We start from the raw sequence: 19,423 nt of genomic DNA on the forward strand, positions 1-19,423 counted from the left end.
GTGCAGTAGAAAGAGCTTCAAATTATCCTCCTCTCTCTGTCCTTAGCTCCCAAGTTCAAAGATTCTCTCAGTAAATGTCTTTTGAAAATAAGTGCCCTAGTACATTTCTCAGTACATACTTGCACAGATTATCTTGACAGATGTAGCTCAAGTACAGGACTATCTGAAATTACACCCTGTGGCCGCTCCATTTCACTACCCATCCCCATTAAGCACGGTCTTAAGTGCCAAGCAGAAGGCTGAGGTATTCCACTTAAATTAAATATAATCAATGGCTTATTTGTGTGATTAACTGGCAATTGTCCAAAAAATTCAAAACCATTATGTCCAAAACAGCTAAATATGCTTCAGTCAAGCAAGAGGAAATAGAAAGTGAACATATATACTGCATTAGTAAAAGTAAGTGCATTTTGAGATTTGGATAGTGGAATTGCAGCCATATGCTGTGTGCTGGTGTTTTTACAACAAAGCCAGGTGTTCAACATGCTGCTCTTCACTTTTCCTAGTCTCTGGGGGGCTGCATCTCCTACACAATGTTCAGAGTAATTCCCATAAGTACAAAGATGGAGTCTGTTTTTTAGAATCCACTCTCCACAGAGAATAGACAAAAGAAAGCATACTCTCGCATAAAACAAACTATAAGAGAAGGAAACTTTTAAATACAGCATACTGACTAGCAAGATACACAATTAAAGGTTTATGTCTATGCGACTAGTACTGGAGATCATAGGTTACACTATTAAGCTAAGTGACCAAGGGCCAATAGCACTGTTAGAAACACTGTGATGCACTGAGTATTGTTAGAAATTTATTTAGGAAAAAATATCTGGACAATTAAGCTTGTTTTCAGTCTCTATGTGCCCTGCCCTGTTGCTGTGTCATCATGTGGCTCCTTCAGGCCACTTTTGATATTGTAGTTAGCTAATTGCTCATGGCTGTATGCTGTATATTATATAGAGACCATAACAGAAATAATAATGAAAAGATAATGTTGATAATACAACTGTCTCAAATACTTACATTTACAACAGACATGAGAAAGGAAGACACTTGTCTATTGCCAAAGAAAGAGAGCAGTCCTTGACTGGGGCACAAATGCATTAGAAAGAACCATCTTAAGGAGTTTTAGTGGACACTGACCTGCGCACTTGGTCCTGCTGACCAGAGGGGGTCCTGGGGGTCCAGTGCCCCCCTCTCCAGGCCGGGTGAGCAGTACACTGATGTGGTACTCTGTGTCTGGATCCAGGTGCCACAGTTTGTAGGTGACCATGTTGACTCCGTGCACCTCAGACCAAGGCGACTGGCTGGCCCGGTACTCAATCTCTTTTCTGATAATAGGGCCATCTCCCAGAATGGAATTTGTGTTCAGCTGAATGATCAGGTAAGTGGAGCCGGCCCGCAGCAGTTGAGGGGGTGCGATGGGGGATGGGGGCACTGTCAAAGCAAATGGAAAGTTGGATATTTTAGAAATTTTATTTTTTGAAAAAATACCAAAGTTTTACTAAGCGATATGTTACAGTTATTGACCCACTTTTAGAATTCGAGAAAAACACTGATTTCAAATGCAGATATAGATGGCTTTACAAGCTATTATCTATTCAAAGCAAGGATAATACCTATTAACAAGCCAAGAGGATCTGTCATACAGCTCAGTGTAAAAGTCACACAGAGCAGAATCAAAAGAAGGTGTAATGTAGTACCAACACAGAATTTCAAAAGGAGAAAATAAAAAAATACTTCAATCACTCCAATATCTCGCTGAGGAGACTGAACAAACCTTGAAACTTTAACATTTTTAGATCTGAAGTAAAGCTCTTTCATATGAAGCACAAAGCACATATACACAAAAGTGGCATCGACATCTCAAAATGGTACAGAAACCTGCTACATTTCTGTAATCAAACTACTTATTTTAAATACCAAAACATCTGTATATTTTTTTCCCACCAAATACTGCAAATACTGATTATAGAAACCCTGTGAATATGAGTGGTGAACAAGTCTAAAGTTCGTAACACAGGTGACATGTGCTTAACAAATGGAATGCAAATAACGCTTGAGAAACACCCAAATTCACTGCTGTGACTAATCTCTGCTCTCTGTTACTATGGGATACGCCTCTTTTGTGTCATGGTTGGTTCTCTCAAAGCTCTCAACATCCCCAGTGTCACACCTCTTTTTTGTACCACTTTCATTTGGGTTTTCTTTGCTTCCAGTTCTATAGCTGTCATCGCTTGCATTCATTAGAGAAGACTGAATCGAACCCACAAGTGCAGACAACCAGTGGGGCTTGAAGACACTTATTTTCTTTTAGCTTACAATCCTGAGAATAAGCCAAAAACTTGCTTTGAGTTAAGTTTTTAATTTGCACCCTTTTTGACCCGTATTTGAGTGCATTATTAGTTTTCTCTTCTCATTATATATACCACGGTGCAAAAAGTTTTCTCTGAAACTAAACATTGCTTTCAGTGTTTAATTAACGAGTCAATTGTCAAGAGGCTGCAACACCTAGAAATCTTAAAAAGTGCTCCAAAGCAAAACTGTAACAGTGGCTATGCGCATATGAGATGTAGGGAGTGATATGCGAAGGAATGTTTTATTCATTACGTTTTCTCGATGGACCACTGAAATAGTTACATAGTGATTTGGGCATGTAATCTGCAGACTAGATTCACATCAATGTAGAAATGATGAGGCTCTTTATAGGAGGGTAGTGGGGGAGAGAAGGATTTATAACAGTCTTATTAGGAAATCAGACTAAATCTACAGAAATAGATAGGATTGGAGGGTTACAACCACTTGACTTACATATTGCAACATTATCACACCCATTGGCAATTCAGAATAGTAATTGACTGCTACCAAAAATAGAATATCTTTCGTAATTGTTCCTAAGGAAAGAGGTAGCAGCCACAAGGACAATAGCCTTTATGTACAACATAGAGAACTTTATCTTTTTTTTTTATTTTACAGCCTTGTTAGGGAATATATTTTGAATCAATATGTAAATGTACTTCAATTGTCTTCTTACTCTGAATCATATTGAATTTCATTTCATAACGCTTTCCAATTATTCACAGTATAATGCATAAGAATGTACTGCATATACTTAGGTGCACTATGTAATTTTTCTGGTGGAGGGTCAACCAACTATTTGCCTCCATGTAGATTTTACTGCTTTGCCCGGAGTGCTACACAGTATGGCATTAAACTTATCTATATCCAAGCAGGTGGCATCACAAAGCCAAGTTTCAAGGGACTTCTGAGCAGTAAAAACAACTGAAATCGAATAACTGCAAAATAAGTTTAATAACATATTATGGGACATGAAACAAAGCCTGGCAAAGCAAACATGGTGAAAGGTTTGATACTGACACATAGTTGAAGTACTTGTGCACATACTGAATGAACAGTCCTCTGCCTTGTGACTTCTTGTAGTGACTTCTCTTTAAACCATTAGGTTGATAGAAGCCATTAGATTGTCATTGTTCTTAGCCTCACTTTCTCTTTCACTGGTGGACAGCCGCAGGATGGAGTTTGTTATGGCATCAAAGAATCGTGCGGACACGCCATTACTATGCTGTCAGAGAGGTGTCAGGATGAAGGCTGGGAGTGAGTAATGGGAGTGAGGTCACCATCTGCGGTACATGATATGACAGGGCCGGCACTAGTCCCAGTCAAGTGAACAGCTTTTTGACAGAGAGCTGAAGAGCTGAGTGTGGCTCCAGAAGCAGCAGCAGAAGGCTATTTGACAACTGTGACATCTCAGACAACACATGCCGGCCAAATCGCACTGGTCATCCAAAACACTTGTCTGAGGTACTAAGGCGCTGATAAAGCAAAGGTTTATTTAGAAAAAATACGGACTGTGCATTTATACTGAATGATGCCCTGTTGTCATGATTTTTTTGACCAGCTATTTTCATGCTTTTAAAGTATGCTCAAAGGTACATTAGTTTTATCAAATATATTACCAAATAGATTTAATTCATTCCAGAATTATTGAATACTATTTAATATTAGTAATGGATGTATTGGTTACCATTCCTTTTAGTAGTGGTCCTTAAGTTTAAAGGTACGCTATGTCACTTTTTTATGTCATACTGTAGAACATTACAGGCAAAACAAGTCCCCATGATGACTCCCCACCACAAAGATTACACAGTACATCTTTAAATCACACTTAAAAATGTGTTTGGAAAATCACTGCTTGACCACTGTACCACACAAGTATAAATACATGAATGGATTCCTATTCCACTAAAGTGAGAACTGAATTTGTTTCATGAAATTACACACTACACAAGAATTTATTTGATTTTATTCAATATAAAAACTATAAATAGAACACCAAATAGAAATGTAGTGTGTGTTTGTGCTGCCAGAAAGCAGAGAGGATAAATAGCAAAGAGCACAGTGCATTACAGTGACTTACCTTTAACCACGAGCTCAGCGTAGTTGGAGACTCCGGAGCCTCGGGGAGACTGTGTGACACAGCGATAAAGGTCCTGGTCTGTTCTCTGGACATCATCGAGCTGAAAGGACACCACGAAGCGCCGGTGACTGAGGTGCTTGACGGACGCACTGGTTAAAATGTCCCCATTGTGTCTCTGAAAAAACAGCAAAAAGCACAGGGTCAGACAAAATAGGACAGGTCATCATAGTCTCTCTTCGATGCACACAGAATGACACGGAGCACACAAACGCAGACAGTGGACACACACCAGCCTGCTGTGCAATGTCACAGTAGATCTGATCTTCGGTGCTGCTGATGTGCCTTATGTAACAGTTTTATTGTTCAAATGAGTCGGCCTTCTGCTATATGGTTTCTTGCCTTTACAGAAAAACATTGGTGAGGCAGAGGGTTGCAGCGTGAAACCAAATCACAATTCGAATTATTACAATGACCAAAAATTATTACAATGACCAAAGTATGTAGACGGCAGCTATTTAGGCAATGTATTGTAAGCAAAAACTATAAAATAGCCTGTCTCAATGAGAACTTCACAAAACAATGTTCTGAAAAGTATGCAGTGCTTATACTTCAGAAGTTCATTTAAATTCTCTTGGGTGTGTTTAAACTGTGTACTTAAATTCAAATTTCTAACCGCAAGACTAATACAAAACTGTAGTTACATATTTATTCTAAGTGCCCAATTTAAGTACAAGCTCAATATATGTGAATAGTGTCCAAGGTCTATACACAGTTGTTTACACTGTGAACAAGCCGTGAGGTATTTTAATTGCTACATAAAAATACACGATTACATCCACGACTGCTTAATATTACACACGCTCCCAATCCACCAGGCTAACAATAAAATATACATTTAAATGAATCCTAGCTGGGTCAGTTTTTTATTAGTGCCTCATAATTAAACAGAGAATTGTCCATTTGTGTGTGTTTTAATTAGAACAGCAGGACCATCTCAGTGCTCTGTGATTTAATCAGCCAATATGACAATCTGATGTCCTTTCATAATAACCAAAGTAATCTTGTTAAAATAATAGTCATTAGGAGTAATGTATGACAGATCTTAATGGAAGTTGTCAATATCCACTTTCCTCCAAGCGACCATACTGAAGAGCCACTGCATAGTAGCGTGGAGTTATTTAAAGATGCAGTATGGAACTTTTTAGCCCAAAAAATAGACTCAAATAAAAGCACGTTGTTTTGTTGTTGTTGTTTCATTTGGGATGTTTGATGTATTGAGCAATTGTATTATGATTTGATTTTATTTCAAAGTATATATTTAAGTATATTTACCTAAAAATCCCTAAATCTTCTTTCTATGTTTTGATCCAACGTAGACAAAAATACATTTATTTAGAGTAAACATTTGCCTTTTCACTGGGCCAAAAGAGAGTGGGTAAAGTGAACAGAGGAAAACTGGAGACAGCCTCAAATGAAAGTCGTGGGCTGCACCTCAGTGCTGCTGCACTTTGCATTTCTCACATTGTTCCACACCATTAAAACTCTGAGCATTTGTCAACTCCACACAGCACACAAATACACATCAAGTCTGGCATATTTCCCCATGTTTTCAAGCCACCATTGTCATCATGTGAAATGGTGGCCACGTATTTTTCAAAGTCGTTCTATTGATGCAGCTGTTTTAAGTGAATCCCAAGCATGTGGAGCACGCTGTGAATAACAAAGAGATTTCTAGGTTGTGCTGGTCACTGTCCTCTGGGCCTTCAAAAAGCACAGTCCACACACACCTCACATACAAGCAAAAGACTGTGATTTGTGTTCTGCAGCTACAAACTGAAAACTACAGAAAATGAGAAAATCGTTAGCCATTACAAAATCATATCTGGACTGTGTATGTGTGAGGATGTCAACAAGAACAAGGAAACAATGTTCAAAGTATTAGTTAGGCATAAACTCAGAATGTTGTTGTTATTGTTTTTCACAATGACTGTTAAGATAATCTGTCTATTACCATACTACTAGAGACAATCATGTAAAAAATGACTACAAAGACTCAAAAACGTTTTTGTTTTGTTTGACCTAATAATGCATTAGACTTTACAATTATGTGCCATTAGCCTCACCGACTATCACCAACACTCACTCACATATCACATTCAAACTAGGCAAGATGGGGGAACTATTGACTTTACTCCTAACTGTTACAGGTAAACAACAAAGGCACAATATGTAACCATTTAAAAGCATTATGAATTATTTTTGCCCCAAATTTCTATAAGATTCTGTTTAAGCTATGGTATTTATATATTTCACCATGTAAAAAGATACTAATCATAATAAATGTATTTTTCTTAATAGTCTATTACCTTTGCATTATATACTGTATGTAAAACGTACAGACTATACAAATTGGCATATTTTGCACAGTCTGACACTGAACATGAATTGTAATCAGACGTACATTGCACTGCTGACACAATAACTTCGGTCATCGTCTTCACTGTCCGTAGTATTGTGGTTTGCTTAAGGTCAGATGCGATTAACAGTGTCTGTGTGTGGCCTGTGCAGTGTTACGGGGCGTCTTGTGCTTTCCTGTCCTCCTGCCCCTCTGCCTCTCCTTGCTCCACCCTGCTGCTTCGCCAGTAACATACTATAAAAGAGCCGACGACAACATGCGTGCTCCCTCCGCGCTCTCGTCGGGCCTGCCTAGACTCGCCGTGCTGTCGGTTGTCCCAGTTTCATTTGCTGCCATCTCCACGCACGTCTGAGATTAGCTTTTTGTTTTACACACACATTCATATCGTACACAAATTCTGTTCATCTCACTACATGCACCATATTACTACTGATATTTACATACTTATGACCCCATATTTTTTCTCCGCTCACCATTCTTTGTAAATTAAACCTTATTTTTGAGCATGTTAACTCCAGAGTGGTCTCCTTCTTTGTTATGGCGTTAAGACAGTCATAACAGCAGTCAGTGCTGAAGTAACCGCAGCCCCAACTGAAAGATGTTTATAGCACAATGGATAAGAGTCTTTTAATAAACAGCTTAAAGAAAAGATTGCCAGTGTGAGCTGGTTTCAAAGGCAAGTAAGTGAACCCAAGTCTGAAAAGGGACATAAAAAGTTTGATAATTAAACGTGTTCTGAATAAAGAGAAAACCACTCTGACCCTGTAAGCTGTTTAACTTCCCATAGGCAAAGAGAGGAGACTTCAAGGCGTGTGTGGCCTTAAAAACAAGGTTACCAGTCTCTATTTAAACATGATTACTTTAGGGACATTACACTATTCAAACACAGCATATCTTTTGTGATAGTGGAGTAGTGGGGTAATGCAGATGGGAAAAAGTCACATTGCACATTTGATGATAGATGTTTTAAAAGGAAGTTTCTATGTTTTTTCAGTTGTTCTTTACTGCGCAAGTCCTCACCTCCAGCAGCAACTTCTCAGCTTCAGATGACCTTCCAGCCGCCACACATTGGAAAGTGGCATTCTGCCCAGCATTGACCTCCTCGTCTCCCAGCCTGGAGAAATGTGGCGCCTTATCTAAAGACAGACACAAACACACATCAAAAGACTCTATTACCTTTAGGACGCCCACAAAGCCAGACGCTTACACAATGGACATTCTATTGTTGTTTTTTACCCTTTTCATATGCAGAAACTCAGCTAAATACATTTCTATACAAGCTCATCCCATCATCACATCATCTGTAGAGTTATCACAGTGGTATTTTCTCACTGCGTTACAGCTCATTTTAACAGTATTTTTTTCTTGCTATTGAAAGTGCTGTAGAGCATATCCATACAATCTCATATAACTCTTATATATTGTTTTATGTGTGTAAATGTGAGTAAATGTGTGTGGGGGAGATGAATCTATGTCTATTATAAAACTGAGTTCAAACAGACAACTGAAGACTATAGATGAGCTGAATGTGGGAGTATCTGCTAAAGACTACCAGTAAAGCAGCACACCATATTTTGACTAATAACGTCCCAGCATGCCAAGCGGCAGTGCCAGTGACTCAGTGTGTAGGTGTAGCCCTCTCACCCAACTCGGTGATTAACAATAGCACAGCGAGACACAGCCCCCCGCTGGGCCAAATATCTGGGTAAACATGGCAGCGCCGCCTGCCTTCCCCCAGACACAGGGTAGGACTAGTCCGCCTGTCGCTCCACTTGACTGACAGCACAAGATGGAAGCGCTGAGGCTTCTGGGAAAAGAATAAGTGTGGCTTTCACTGATCTCGCCTTCTGCGCTGCTATGGAGATGAGGGGGAGATGAGGGGAGATGAGGGGGAGATGACTATTTGTTGAACTTAGAGTAAGTAGAGTACGGGGAGGGCCCCTCAGGAGGCCATGTTTCCTTTGAGTGACTGCCTCCTAAGGTTAATTCATAATTCATATTCGTGCCTGAGAAGCAAACATAAACAAGTAGTGAATTAAGTGTGAACACGCACACAATAAGTTTGGCGCCAGTGCGTGGTACTACAGCTAAATGTGTCAAATTTTATCCTGCAGACTCTTTAGTGAGATAAATATTTCATTGTACCGCAACAGATAAAGTCAAAGACTGAGACCCAGGAGAATACAACCTAACTGTCGTGCACACTTGAACAAAGAACCCCAAAAGGAGTTGATTTGATAATGGTTTGTTGGAGTTGCACTACTGCAACACCTCCTTTTGGTTTCTTCTTCTTTCTTCACACTGGTCTCTGCCAAGTAACTCAGACTGGCTTCGTGCCATATCATAAGGCATGCTCAGGTCTTGATGAGAGCCTTAATTATTTAATGGCCACAGTGGGAGCATTCAGGGGAAGCCATCTGCTGTAGCTCAGAGGATCGGAGAGGCCGACAGAGCGATGTACGTACAGACGCAAGCTATAAACTACCAACAAGCAGCTCTCACTGAGGCAGCGAATGACTTCTTTTAAAATGCCATTTCATCCACAAGGGGTGTAAATATACAGTCTAGCTAACACGTCTGCTAGTAAGCACTAAACTATCAGTGAAGCCTGTATCATTTATTGCAGTCACTTACCAACTGTAGCCGTGTGCTGGAGGTGTTAAACGTGCTATGACCTGACAAGCGCCCTCCTGTTCAGCACAATGTTCAGTGCATTCTCAGTGTTTGTGACATAGCCAGACCTGGTCCTGTATTAAACTCTGGGGGTGCTTATGTTTTACACACACTCCTCCAGGGCAATAGATCTGAAATCATACTCTTTTCAATAGTGACACACACAGCTTTACCGCGGCGGGGAGTCAGAGGTTATACCCTGAAGAGAATGCATTTTCATGAGCTTTGATGCACTGCGCCTTGTGAATAATGCAGAAATGCCTTTGTAGAAAAGTTGCATGTAGTACACTAGCAGGACTGATTAACACATACATTTGGCTGTCAAAAATGGCTCGAAGGCACAAAGGCAGGTGTGTGCTTTCAGATGAGTTGGCATTTGAGTGTCACAGTGTTTTAATATTGCCACTGGTGGTATGGGATGCCCTGGGCCTCTCTGCAGTGCTAATATTAAAGGTCGATCAGCCATTACTCTTCCCTTCCTGCCTATTTATGCTCCACTTTCATTTACATTTTACCTCCAAACCAGTGGACCTTTTTGGTCTCTCCCTCTCCTGTTTTCTCTGCAGTTTTGGTAATTGCATTCATTGTCAGAAGCGGCACTTACAGCAGGGATAGTTGACCACCATGATGTCATCTAGGGCGATGTAGCCTTTCCGCTCCCGAGAAACAGTGGCTTCTATCAGCACCTGCAAAAGTAAAGTGAATATGATGACTGAAGTAACTGCCTTGTGATTATCCTATACCACTCAAAGCTTAAGTATAGCAGCCATATAGCAGGGTTGTGACTTCCTGACAGACATAATCACAAACAAAGCCATCATTGTACATCTGAGGAAAAAATCTGAAAGAGCTACAGTTTATCAAGAAAAAAAATGATCACTGAAGAGTTGAGAAGATAATAATGTTGGTTATGGCTACCAGTCTAACATGTAATCTCCTCTGCAGTGTTTTAGGGATACAGAGCATTATTGAATTCCCAGATTAAGAACTGAGATAGAATTGAACAGGATGTGAATTTACAAAGTTTGATTAGGGTTATTATTATATTACTTTAGCTTTATTTTGAACAAAACATATAGCAAATATAATGCAAAATCCTGCTTCTAAAACATCAAATTTGAGGCACAAATTTTCACTTCAGAGCTAAAATACTGTACATCCCACCATGAAATACATCAAAATTGCGCATCTGCTGACCCGAAACCAAAATAATGGAGACGATGGAAGAACTAAAAAAAACATTAAACAGAGATTGCTTTTGCTTAGTCTCAGACTGCAAGAGCCTGGAAATATAATACCTTTATTTAGGAGGACACGATGCGGTTCTGAAGTGGTGAGGTGCATTGGACATTCTGGGTGCAGCCAGCGATGAGGCTATAAGAGCAGATAATACAGTGTGCACATGGGGCCCGGGGGATGGCTAAACTGCACACGGCACGCTGCTGGAACAATAAGCTGCATAAGGGGGGGCTCTCGCGAAGCCTAATCAATATCGAATCACCATGCTCTATAATGGTGCAGAGTTATGAGGCTCCGGGGGGATGTTTGTTTTCGATGCTCCAAGGACAGGCTTCCATCGAGTAGTTTGATCGAAGGCCGGCTTTGAGTTATTGTTTCTCATAATCCTCCGACCACATGATTACAACATGGATAATGTCCGCGGCTCTGATCAGGATCTCGCACAGATGCCCTTACACTGGATGCTGTTTCTGACTGGTTTTCTGTTTACAAGCAATTGTGGATATCATACCGCAAAAGCAATTAAAACACACACTTAATAGAAGATTGTAGAGTACTATCTGCAAATGTTTGGAAATAATACATTTGATCGAAAAAATGTGTTTTTTGTATGGTTTAGTAGATTTAGTGGTGGCTGTTTTCATTGCAGCACAGTAATAGCATGGCAATCAGATGAAAATTGCACGACAACTAAAAGTCTAATTATGATAATCACAAGGTAAATTAATCATGAAAACACGATTCATATCTGTCACTCAACTTTATTTCATAGTAGTGTGATGGTTCCTATTTTCAATCCAACAGGTAGACAAAAACATGGTTGATATTTTCTTGGTAATCATTTGAAAGGCTACATAAAGCATATAGCAAATTCTTTGTTATTGCAGTTAACATGGAGATTTTTTTAACAACTATGCCATTTCTTTGCAGGAAAGAGTGACTAATTTAGTACATTGTCTTTTGTCACATGATTTACTGAGTTATTATACCAAGCTTTTTAGATATTGACTGATAACCGATTGGGGGTGACATGACACTGACTATGCAAGTAGCAAATTGAATCCAGCCTTCATGAATTTAAGATCTTTCATATTATTTCCTTTCACTTAGCCTTGTTAGGGGTCAATAACGCTAGTTGGAGACTCCTTGGTCCTTGGTTAACACTTGAATTTTACCAAACCCCTCTAGTTAAAAACCAGAAGACCAAGCAACTCACCAATACGCATCACTACAAAATATATACTTGTGTATTTTAATAATACAAAAGTGAGAAAAGTTTCTTCGATTCCCATGGTGTTTGCAGAAGAACAACAACACCTCTGGCACCTCTAGCCCCAGATATCCTCCACTCGCAGTGAGCAGGATGGAGCCAGCCTCACCTTGCGGACTTAAGGCCAGGGATACATGTGATTACAGCAACAATTGGTGTGACAACAACCCCGACCGTGCAAGACCCAGAAGGCACCTCTGCAGACAGACAGGATGTGAAAAGATTGAGGTCGGCAAAAAAAAAAAAAAAAAAAAAAATCTAGAAAGACACTTCAGAGTCTTCAGTCTTTGAGGCACATAGGTGAAGAGTGTGGGTAGAAACAGAAGTGCAGACTGAAGAGGAGGTGGCGTCAGTTGTATATCATGATGTAAGGTGCGTATCGGGAGGTCACTGAGTTGGAAAGTGACCCCTCTTCCTCTATAGATGCCCGCCCTCCTCCCACCGCTGGATCAACGTGGAGGCTAATCTCCTCCTGCCAAATTTCTCAGTCTGTTCCCAGGCTCGACTTGAACCTGACCCTGAAGACGCTGTAGGCATGAGTTACTGCCTGCTCTCTCTGACTCCTCTGACATTTTCTATCTTATATATAGTGTTCAGAGACGTGATGTTCTAAGCGCTGTTAATCTCCTCTGCCCTATGCCTCCTCAATCACCACCTCTGCCCATGTTTTCTGTGAGATAACTTAAACAATAATAGTTGTGCTTGATCAGCTATAATTCATAAGAGTCCATTCCCGTCACAGGGTGTACTCAGAGCTAGTCCTTAACAATGAAGGCAAAATAACAAACACACACTAGAACTGAAGTTGTTTGTATTTAAACAGTGACTCCAAATTCATCATGTCACTTTATTTTTACCTAAAATATTGATTGCAAAAGCATTGTCCAGACAACTACCTTTTTAATCTTTTAAGTGGTACTTGTATGAAATATCTGTAAATCTGTAACTAAACAATTTTATAGTATGACAAACCATATACAATGCTACCATTTGTTATTTTCTGATTGCAAATTCCACTTTTATTATTATTACATATATTGTACACACTACAAACAAAGACTTACAGTTCCTTTGTTTGTTTTATATAAATAGTAAGTATAAATAGTGTATAAATTAACCAAGGACATGGACTAAATGTGGCATAATTGGTAGAAGAGAAACAGAGAGAAGGCCAAATGAAAGGTGTTCTTTCTTAGTGAGAGTTAATGTGCTCTGTGAAAGATTGATTGTTGGTCCATCTCCAGTCTCCATTAGGACGAGGGTGATTAAGAGGCAGACAATTCATGCATTTGTTTCAATAATCAGCTTCACAGCGTTCTTCTGTTTTTTATACCGACTTCTCTCCGTACATCTGAGACCCCCTGTTAGCTCTCCTTCACTAATGAATTGCTACGTGGAGATGTTGGAATCATCTGGAGTGGGAAAAATAAAAGCATGCCATGAAATGATTTATAGCAGAAATAAAAGACACATTATGAGGATGTATTACATTACGCTATGATACAGGCCTTTAAAAGCTATGTAATGTATACAAATCAAAAGACAATTCATCTGAGCCATAACGCAGCGCACAGCCTTCCCCACAGCCAGAGAAAGCATTAGACGCCAAGCCCTCCGTCACTATTGGCCACACTCATAGGTAAATAACCTCCCAAAAGTCACAACTAAAAGGTCATTCGCTCAAGGAAAGCTGCTCAACTGGAAAAGGCCAGAGCTGTCCATGTTATAAAATATGCCATTATGAATACCAATATAGCCTCTTTAGCGCAGTTTCAAAAGGTACTGTGAAAGCCCAGGGCCTCAAAAGAGAGACATACATCTGAAAGAAATCATAACAATACGCAGCAGATCACTAATTAAAAACACCTTTCTTCACCATAGACTAAACAACTTTTAGAAATACAGGTTGAATCAGTTACTTTCATAACGTATTTGGGTTTTTAAATACGCCCCAGAAATAAAATACTCGGCAAGATGTTCGATCTTCAGTAATTCTAGAAAAAGGGGGAAATATGACAAGAAATAATTTCATTCACTTTATTTTATTTTGTCTTATTAAAAACGAACTATAGCGGCTTACAAAATTGATACTCACAATAGTTCTTCCAAAGTCTGAATTCTACACGATGGAGATGAATAGAAATGTATCTCGACCCCAGTTAAAGTGCGATTAATTACAAAGCCTTACATAAAATATCAAATCAATTTAAATGTATGAATATCTAACCTGAAATACTTGATAACCTTGATTTTATGTAATTTGAGAAGAGAGAAAGCCAAGTGAAATCCCACGTCTCCAGCTCTAGTTGGCGCTCTTACCAGGCAGGATAACATCTTTAATATTTGATAACCAGCTCCTCCCGGTATTGCACCTCTACTAACGCGACAAGGCAGTGCACCAGACACACAAAATCTCCAATCGAGACATCTCAAGGTCTCACTATACCGGAGGATTTTCACCGTCCAATCTGTTCTGGCTGAAACCCCTTCTTCAAATGTGCGATAGGGGCTTAGAGTGATCACATAACAGCGCTGTATATTTGAACAACACACCTTTCATAAGCTTTTACAGAAATTGCATCTAGAGAAAACACATGACACTAGTTTTGTCACAATACCAATGTTTCAAACTCAATTTCAATACTATTTATTTATATTTATTTATACAGGGTGACCCACTGAGAGCACTTACACTCTCTTTTTCATGGGTGTCATGTTCAAAATACAGAAAACGTACAAACAAAAACTGAACAAAACCAATTATTAGTATATAAGTCCTAAGGAAGAGGCTTGACACAGATTTTAAAACCACAACAATAATAATAAAACATTTTCAACACAAAAATAGTGGTTTCTTAATATTAGCATGTGGACTTGACTGGAATAGAAGTGAAACAGCCAAAGACAATTTTAAAACTATTCTGAAAAGGTGCTATTTTGTCTCATTTGTGCAATATTTTTTTTTTTTTTTTTTTTAGTTGAGCATCTAGTGTTGATACTAGTTTTAGTATCGATTAGTGTCCTACAATAATCTAGAAATTTTAGAAAAGTTGATTCGTAAATCCCTACCAGTGTGTTGACTTCCAAAGATTGACTTACTTTAACTCACAATGATTTAAGAAAGCAATTTTCTAACACAGGCTTTAAAAGAATGCTTTGCGGGTTTAATGACTAAGTAAATCTGTCGGTTAACTACTTAGCGTTGCCTTGGAGATGATTTAGATCTTTAAGCTAACTGAGTTGTAAACTTAAAACAGCCTTCGGCGAAAAGTAAGCAAGCATGAAGATGGATTTTGTTATTTTCAGTTTTCTATTTACCGAGAGTTGTTAAAATAGAGTTATAACCACCGCATAAACTGCTCTGCTGAGTTCTGCATTAGTGTGACTGTGGATTTTACTTGTATTTCAGAACCTGTAGTAACATTTACAGGACAAGTTTGTGTTTCTTTATGTACACAGACTAAAACAAAGGGTTATTGGTACATTTACCACCACCTGCAGATTATATTGGGTATCACTGTTAAAAACACTACATTTCATAACTTGGCCTATAGGAGCAAATGGTGAGTATCCATGGGTTTCAGAGTGATGAAAAAAAGAAATGCAAACTGTAAAACTGTTTACATTTTTACAAACAAAAATATTCTTGTCCTTAAAATGCATCTACAAACAGGAAACTGAAATCCATTAATATTATAGATAAGGGTTTGGTCAGGCCATAAATCTCCTTTGATTCGTATCTGTATCTTCAGAGATAGACTGTGTGGGCTGTGAATTAACTTGCTTCAAATATAAAAAGAAACTGTTGTTCTGTTTTCAAGATAATCTAGACAATTATACATTGGTGGGTCTATTAACAGTCAAGACACATTTTAGTCGTGGTTGTCCTCTGTCACCCGCTCCTCTAAAGTCTGTATACTCCTCTGCTCTGAGGCTCTAATCTAGGTTCTCCTGCAGTATTATGATGTCCTAAAATGTACACGATAGCACAGTCTCACCTCAGATTACACTGTTTGCTGAGATGCTCACACAACTTAGACAAGAGAGTGTGCAGCTCATGGTAGCGTCAGGAGTAGACAAGGCAAACACGCTGTGCTCTAAGAAAGGCTCTGCACTAACCTCACTTAAGCCCGCAGAACATTTTCTTGTTTAATACTTTGATTATCATTGCCTGTATATGATTTTTTTTTTCATTACTGTTTACAATATTATATACATAACTCATTGCTCAAATAAACTAAACATATTATCAAATTATTACTGAACCTTTTGATCAAACTGCAAGACAACAGTGTGATTTTGGGATATACAAAATTAATTCACCTGAAATAACTTTTAAACAGGACGTAGAGGTTGTAAGTTTTTTCCCAAAACTGGAGAGTGGGCAGCTCATCCATTTCTCATAGTGTCACTACCCTTGGGCAAGAAGCTACCTACATAATGAAAAATAGTATCCTGTGGTTTGAAAGAACACTTTTTGTTTTTAATTATATTTATCCGCATGTGATTCAAAAAATTAATTTGCAAACCATGAATGCTGTGGGAAAAACAACTCTTTCGTTAACTGAATCCTTTGTTTGTTTTGTTACTTGCTGATAATAAAAAAATTTGAGCTAGCATCATCTTAAGCAGCACAAACTGGCTTAACTAAAGAGTGTAATTTGCTGCTTAATTGAGCACAGTTGAAAGTACATTAATTATAATGGCTGACCAGCAATGAGACTTTTTATGGCCACAACTCACTTTATACTTATATACATTTAACATGATTATTTTTGAATATTAGATATTGAACAAACAACTGCACATAATTATATCTTCCACAGATCACATAAAGTGTCAGCACAGTGTCACCCTATATCATGTACGAAGCATTGGTGGTATTTACATAGTGAAGGTCACATCTTGTATGGCCGAACAGAATTTAATTAAATTGTAAGGATTGACAGTTCTTGATAAAATGCACACTAGTCCACTTAATTGCTTTCTGACAGCTTCGCAGAGTTTGCAGAAAGAAGAAAATGGATTAATAGAAGCATATCCTATGGGCTACCTGTCTGTAACATAGTCAATAGTGTGGCACTGAACACTACAGCACTATACCATGAGCAGTGCCAGAGGCCAGATCTACAAGTATACAACCAGGAAGCTCATGTTAGACCCGAGAGGGCCCTAGGGTGCTAGCACTGCTGTATGCTCATGAGGCAATCGATGCTAATTAAATTGCAAATGTAAGTAATTAACACCAAACTTGCCTCTTGACCTGAAGCAAAGATGATCGCTATGAATTTAAAGAAAACCTTAGATATGAGTAATCAGTGAATGTAAAACATATAATTATAAAATATCACATTTGATTTTTATTTTCAAGCTGCATTTATTTGGTTGAAAATATAGCACAGTCTCAGCAAACTAAATATGTGTATCTCGAAACTCATGCATTCATTCATAACTGCCAAGCCCCGAATCGTAATGTGAGTAACACTACAACCATTTACAGCTGATTTAGTCTATTAATGAGTTTCAGCTTCCTATTTATAGATGAGATTGAAGACTTTTCACCATTCAAAATATTATATTGGGTGAAGTCTTTTTCTTTTCATCCTTTAGATCTTTAAAGAACCTTTAAAGAACATTATATCCCTTTATAAACCTAACATTTATTTAACTTTAACTACATCAGTAGTTGCTAATTAAGAGCATTTTAATGTCTTCAAGTTTTCAACTTTGAGTAGTAATTAGTAGCATAGTCATTTATAATGTCATTAAGAGTCATAGTTGTGTGTTAAAAAATTTAGACTTCATTGGGACTAAATTCAGAGATAATCCTAGACTAGACCAGGAATAAACCAGATCTAGAAAAGGACCAACCTAGGCCTACCATTTGGACTAGACTGGGCTCAAACCAGGACCCAATAAGGACACAAGTGAACGCACCCATAGGAAACAGTTATAGTGATAGTTATTGTATTGTTGCTCAGGGATATGGTCTCTTACCTGGTATTCATTTGGCCAGAAGGTGCTGACAGCGAGTTCGACCTGGTGCCACTGTTTGCCATGGGAGCCTGAGGCGTTCCACACGGGGTTTCCCAGAGGCCCCCCGTTGACGCGCACATAGGCGTTGAGAGCTCCAGGGCTGTGGCCGTCCCGACTGTACAGGAAGTAGCTGAACTGGACACAGTGCGTGTCATTCTCACTCAGCGAAGGAAGCAGCAACTGAGCGCGCTGCCCCACTGCATGCTGGGAGGAGTTCACCAGCATGTAAGAGCCTGGAAGAGAGCATAGTACGGTCGATTAGTTATCTAAGAGTAAGTACATATGAATCCACACACACATATGAAGACACACCAAGCAGGCACAACAGTATGAGCATTAAAAGTGATCGTATTATGTGCCACTATAAACACAGTCGGTCGTGCAGCGGCTTAAGGTGCTGCACAAATGCAGCTGTTACCACTTTGGCACCTCCTGGCCACACACGTTTGCCTAATGTCTCTACTCTCTTTTCGCCGTTTTCATGCTACAGCTGTCCTGGAATAAATCAGTTGGAATAAAAATGTGAAGTAAAGGTACATTTCTGTCACTTGGTGCAGCTCTGAGTGAAGGCAGACGATAACAGTGAAAGAAATGTGCCAAGTTGAATACAAAAACACCATCAGCTCAGCAGCAGCAGGCGGTAGATCTTATGAATACAGGCAGTGACACAGAATGAAATGGACTTGGAGTGATGGCAACCTTCCCTGTACAAGGTGACTCGGAGGTAGGCAACAGGATTCACAGACCCCCCCCCCAAAGCCTTCTCTAATCAGGATAGCATAACCCCATTGCCCTCTCCCCAGCATCTGTCCTGCTTGAGTCGGAGCCTGCTAACGTGATTAGCACCACAATGTTGGGAGTCCTTCCTGTGTACTCTCATAATCAAACCAGTTGTCTTTGTCCTCCAAGGTCCCAGTGTTCTCCGACCGGGACCAACCACAGCTGCAGTGCTGGTGCCACAACATCGTTCAGATTTTTTTTTAGAGAAGTTTACAAACTAACTTTTCCCTTTTACAAAAATAACAACAAAATTAATTTATCTGAGATGTAAAATAATTCATGTTTTTTTTTATTATTATACTATTACCACCTCTGTAGCATCATAGCTCTCATATTTCTACTGCAGTTTATCCCTAGATCATCATTGGACTAGGGACAAATTGGACCCAAGAGTACAGGAGAATAGCACAGCTTAGAAAAATATTGGTGTTAGCATAAAGAGAATTTTAAAATACGCTTCAGATACATGAAAAAAGAAAACCCAATATTCCTGATATACAGTCCACCTTTAATTTGAATGCAGATCAAAGTAAAAAGATCCATTAATATGCTAACTTGACAAAATTTAAAACAA

The 19,423-nt window shown here is 39.0% G+C and overlaps 1 protein-coding gene across 2 annotated transcripts in view; it reads right to left on the reverse strand.

The window, feature by feature from the left end:
- ptprub (protein tyrosine phosphatase receptor type Ub) overlaps positions 1 to 19,423 on the reverse strand; it is a 156,300-nt gene that overhangs the window by 48,031 nt on the left and 88,846 nt on the right. For both annotated transcript variants that reach the window (XM_033980481.2, XM_033980479.2), the window contains exons 3-7: positions 18,031 to 18,302; positions 10,129 to 10,210; positions 7,872 to 7,987; positions 4,436 to 4,610; positions 1,141 to 1,434 (exon numbers count right to left, since the gene is read on the reverse strand). In XM_033980481.2, coding sequence (XP_033836372.1) covers positions 1,141 to 1,434; positions 4,436 to 4,610; positions 7,872 to 7,987; positions 10,129 to 10,210; positions 18,031 to 18,302 — 939 coding nt within the window. The remainder of the gene's footprint in view (positions 1 to 1,140; positions 1,435 to 4,435; positions 4,611 to 7,871; positions 7,988 to 10,128; positions 10,211 to 18,030; positions 18,303 to 19,423) is intronic.

This window comes from Periophthalmus magnuspinnatus, chromosome 16 (assembly GCF_009829125.3).
Source record: "Periophthalmus magnuspinnatus isolate fPerMag1 chromosome 16, fPerMag1.2.pri, whole genome shotgun sequence".
Classification (NCBI taxonomy): Eukaryota; Metazoa; Chordata; class Actinopteri; order Gobiiformes; family Gobiidae; genus Periophthalmus; species Periophthalmus magnuspinnatus.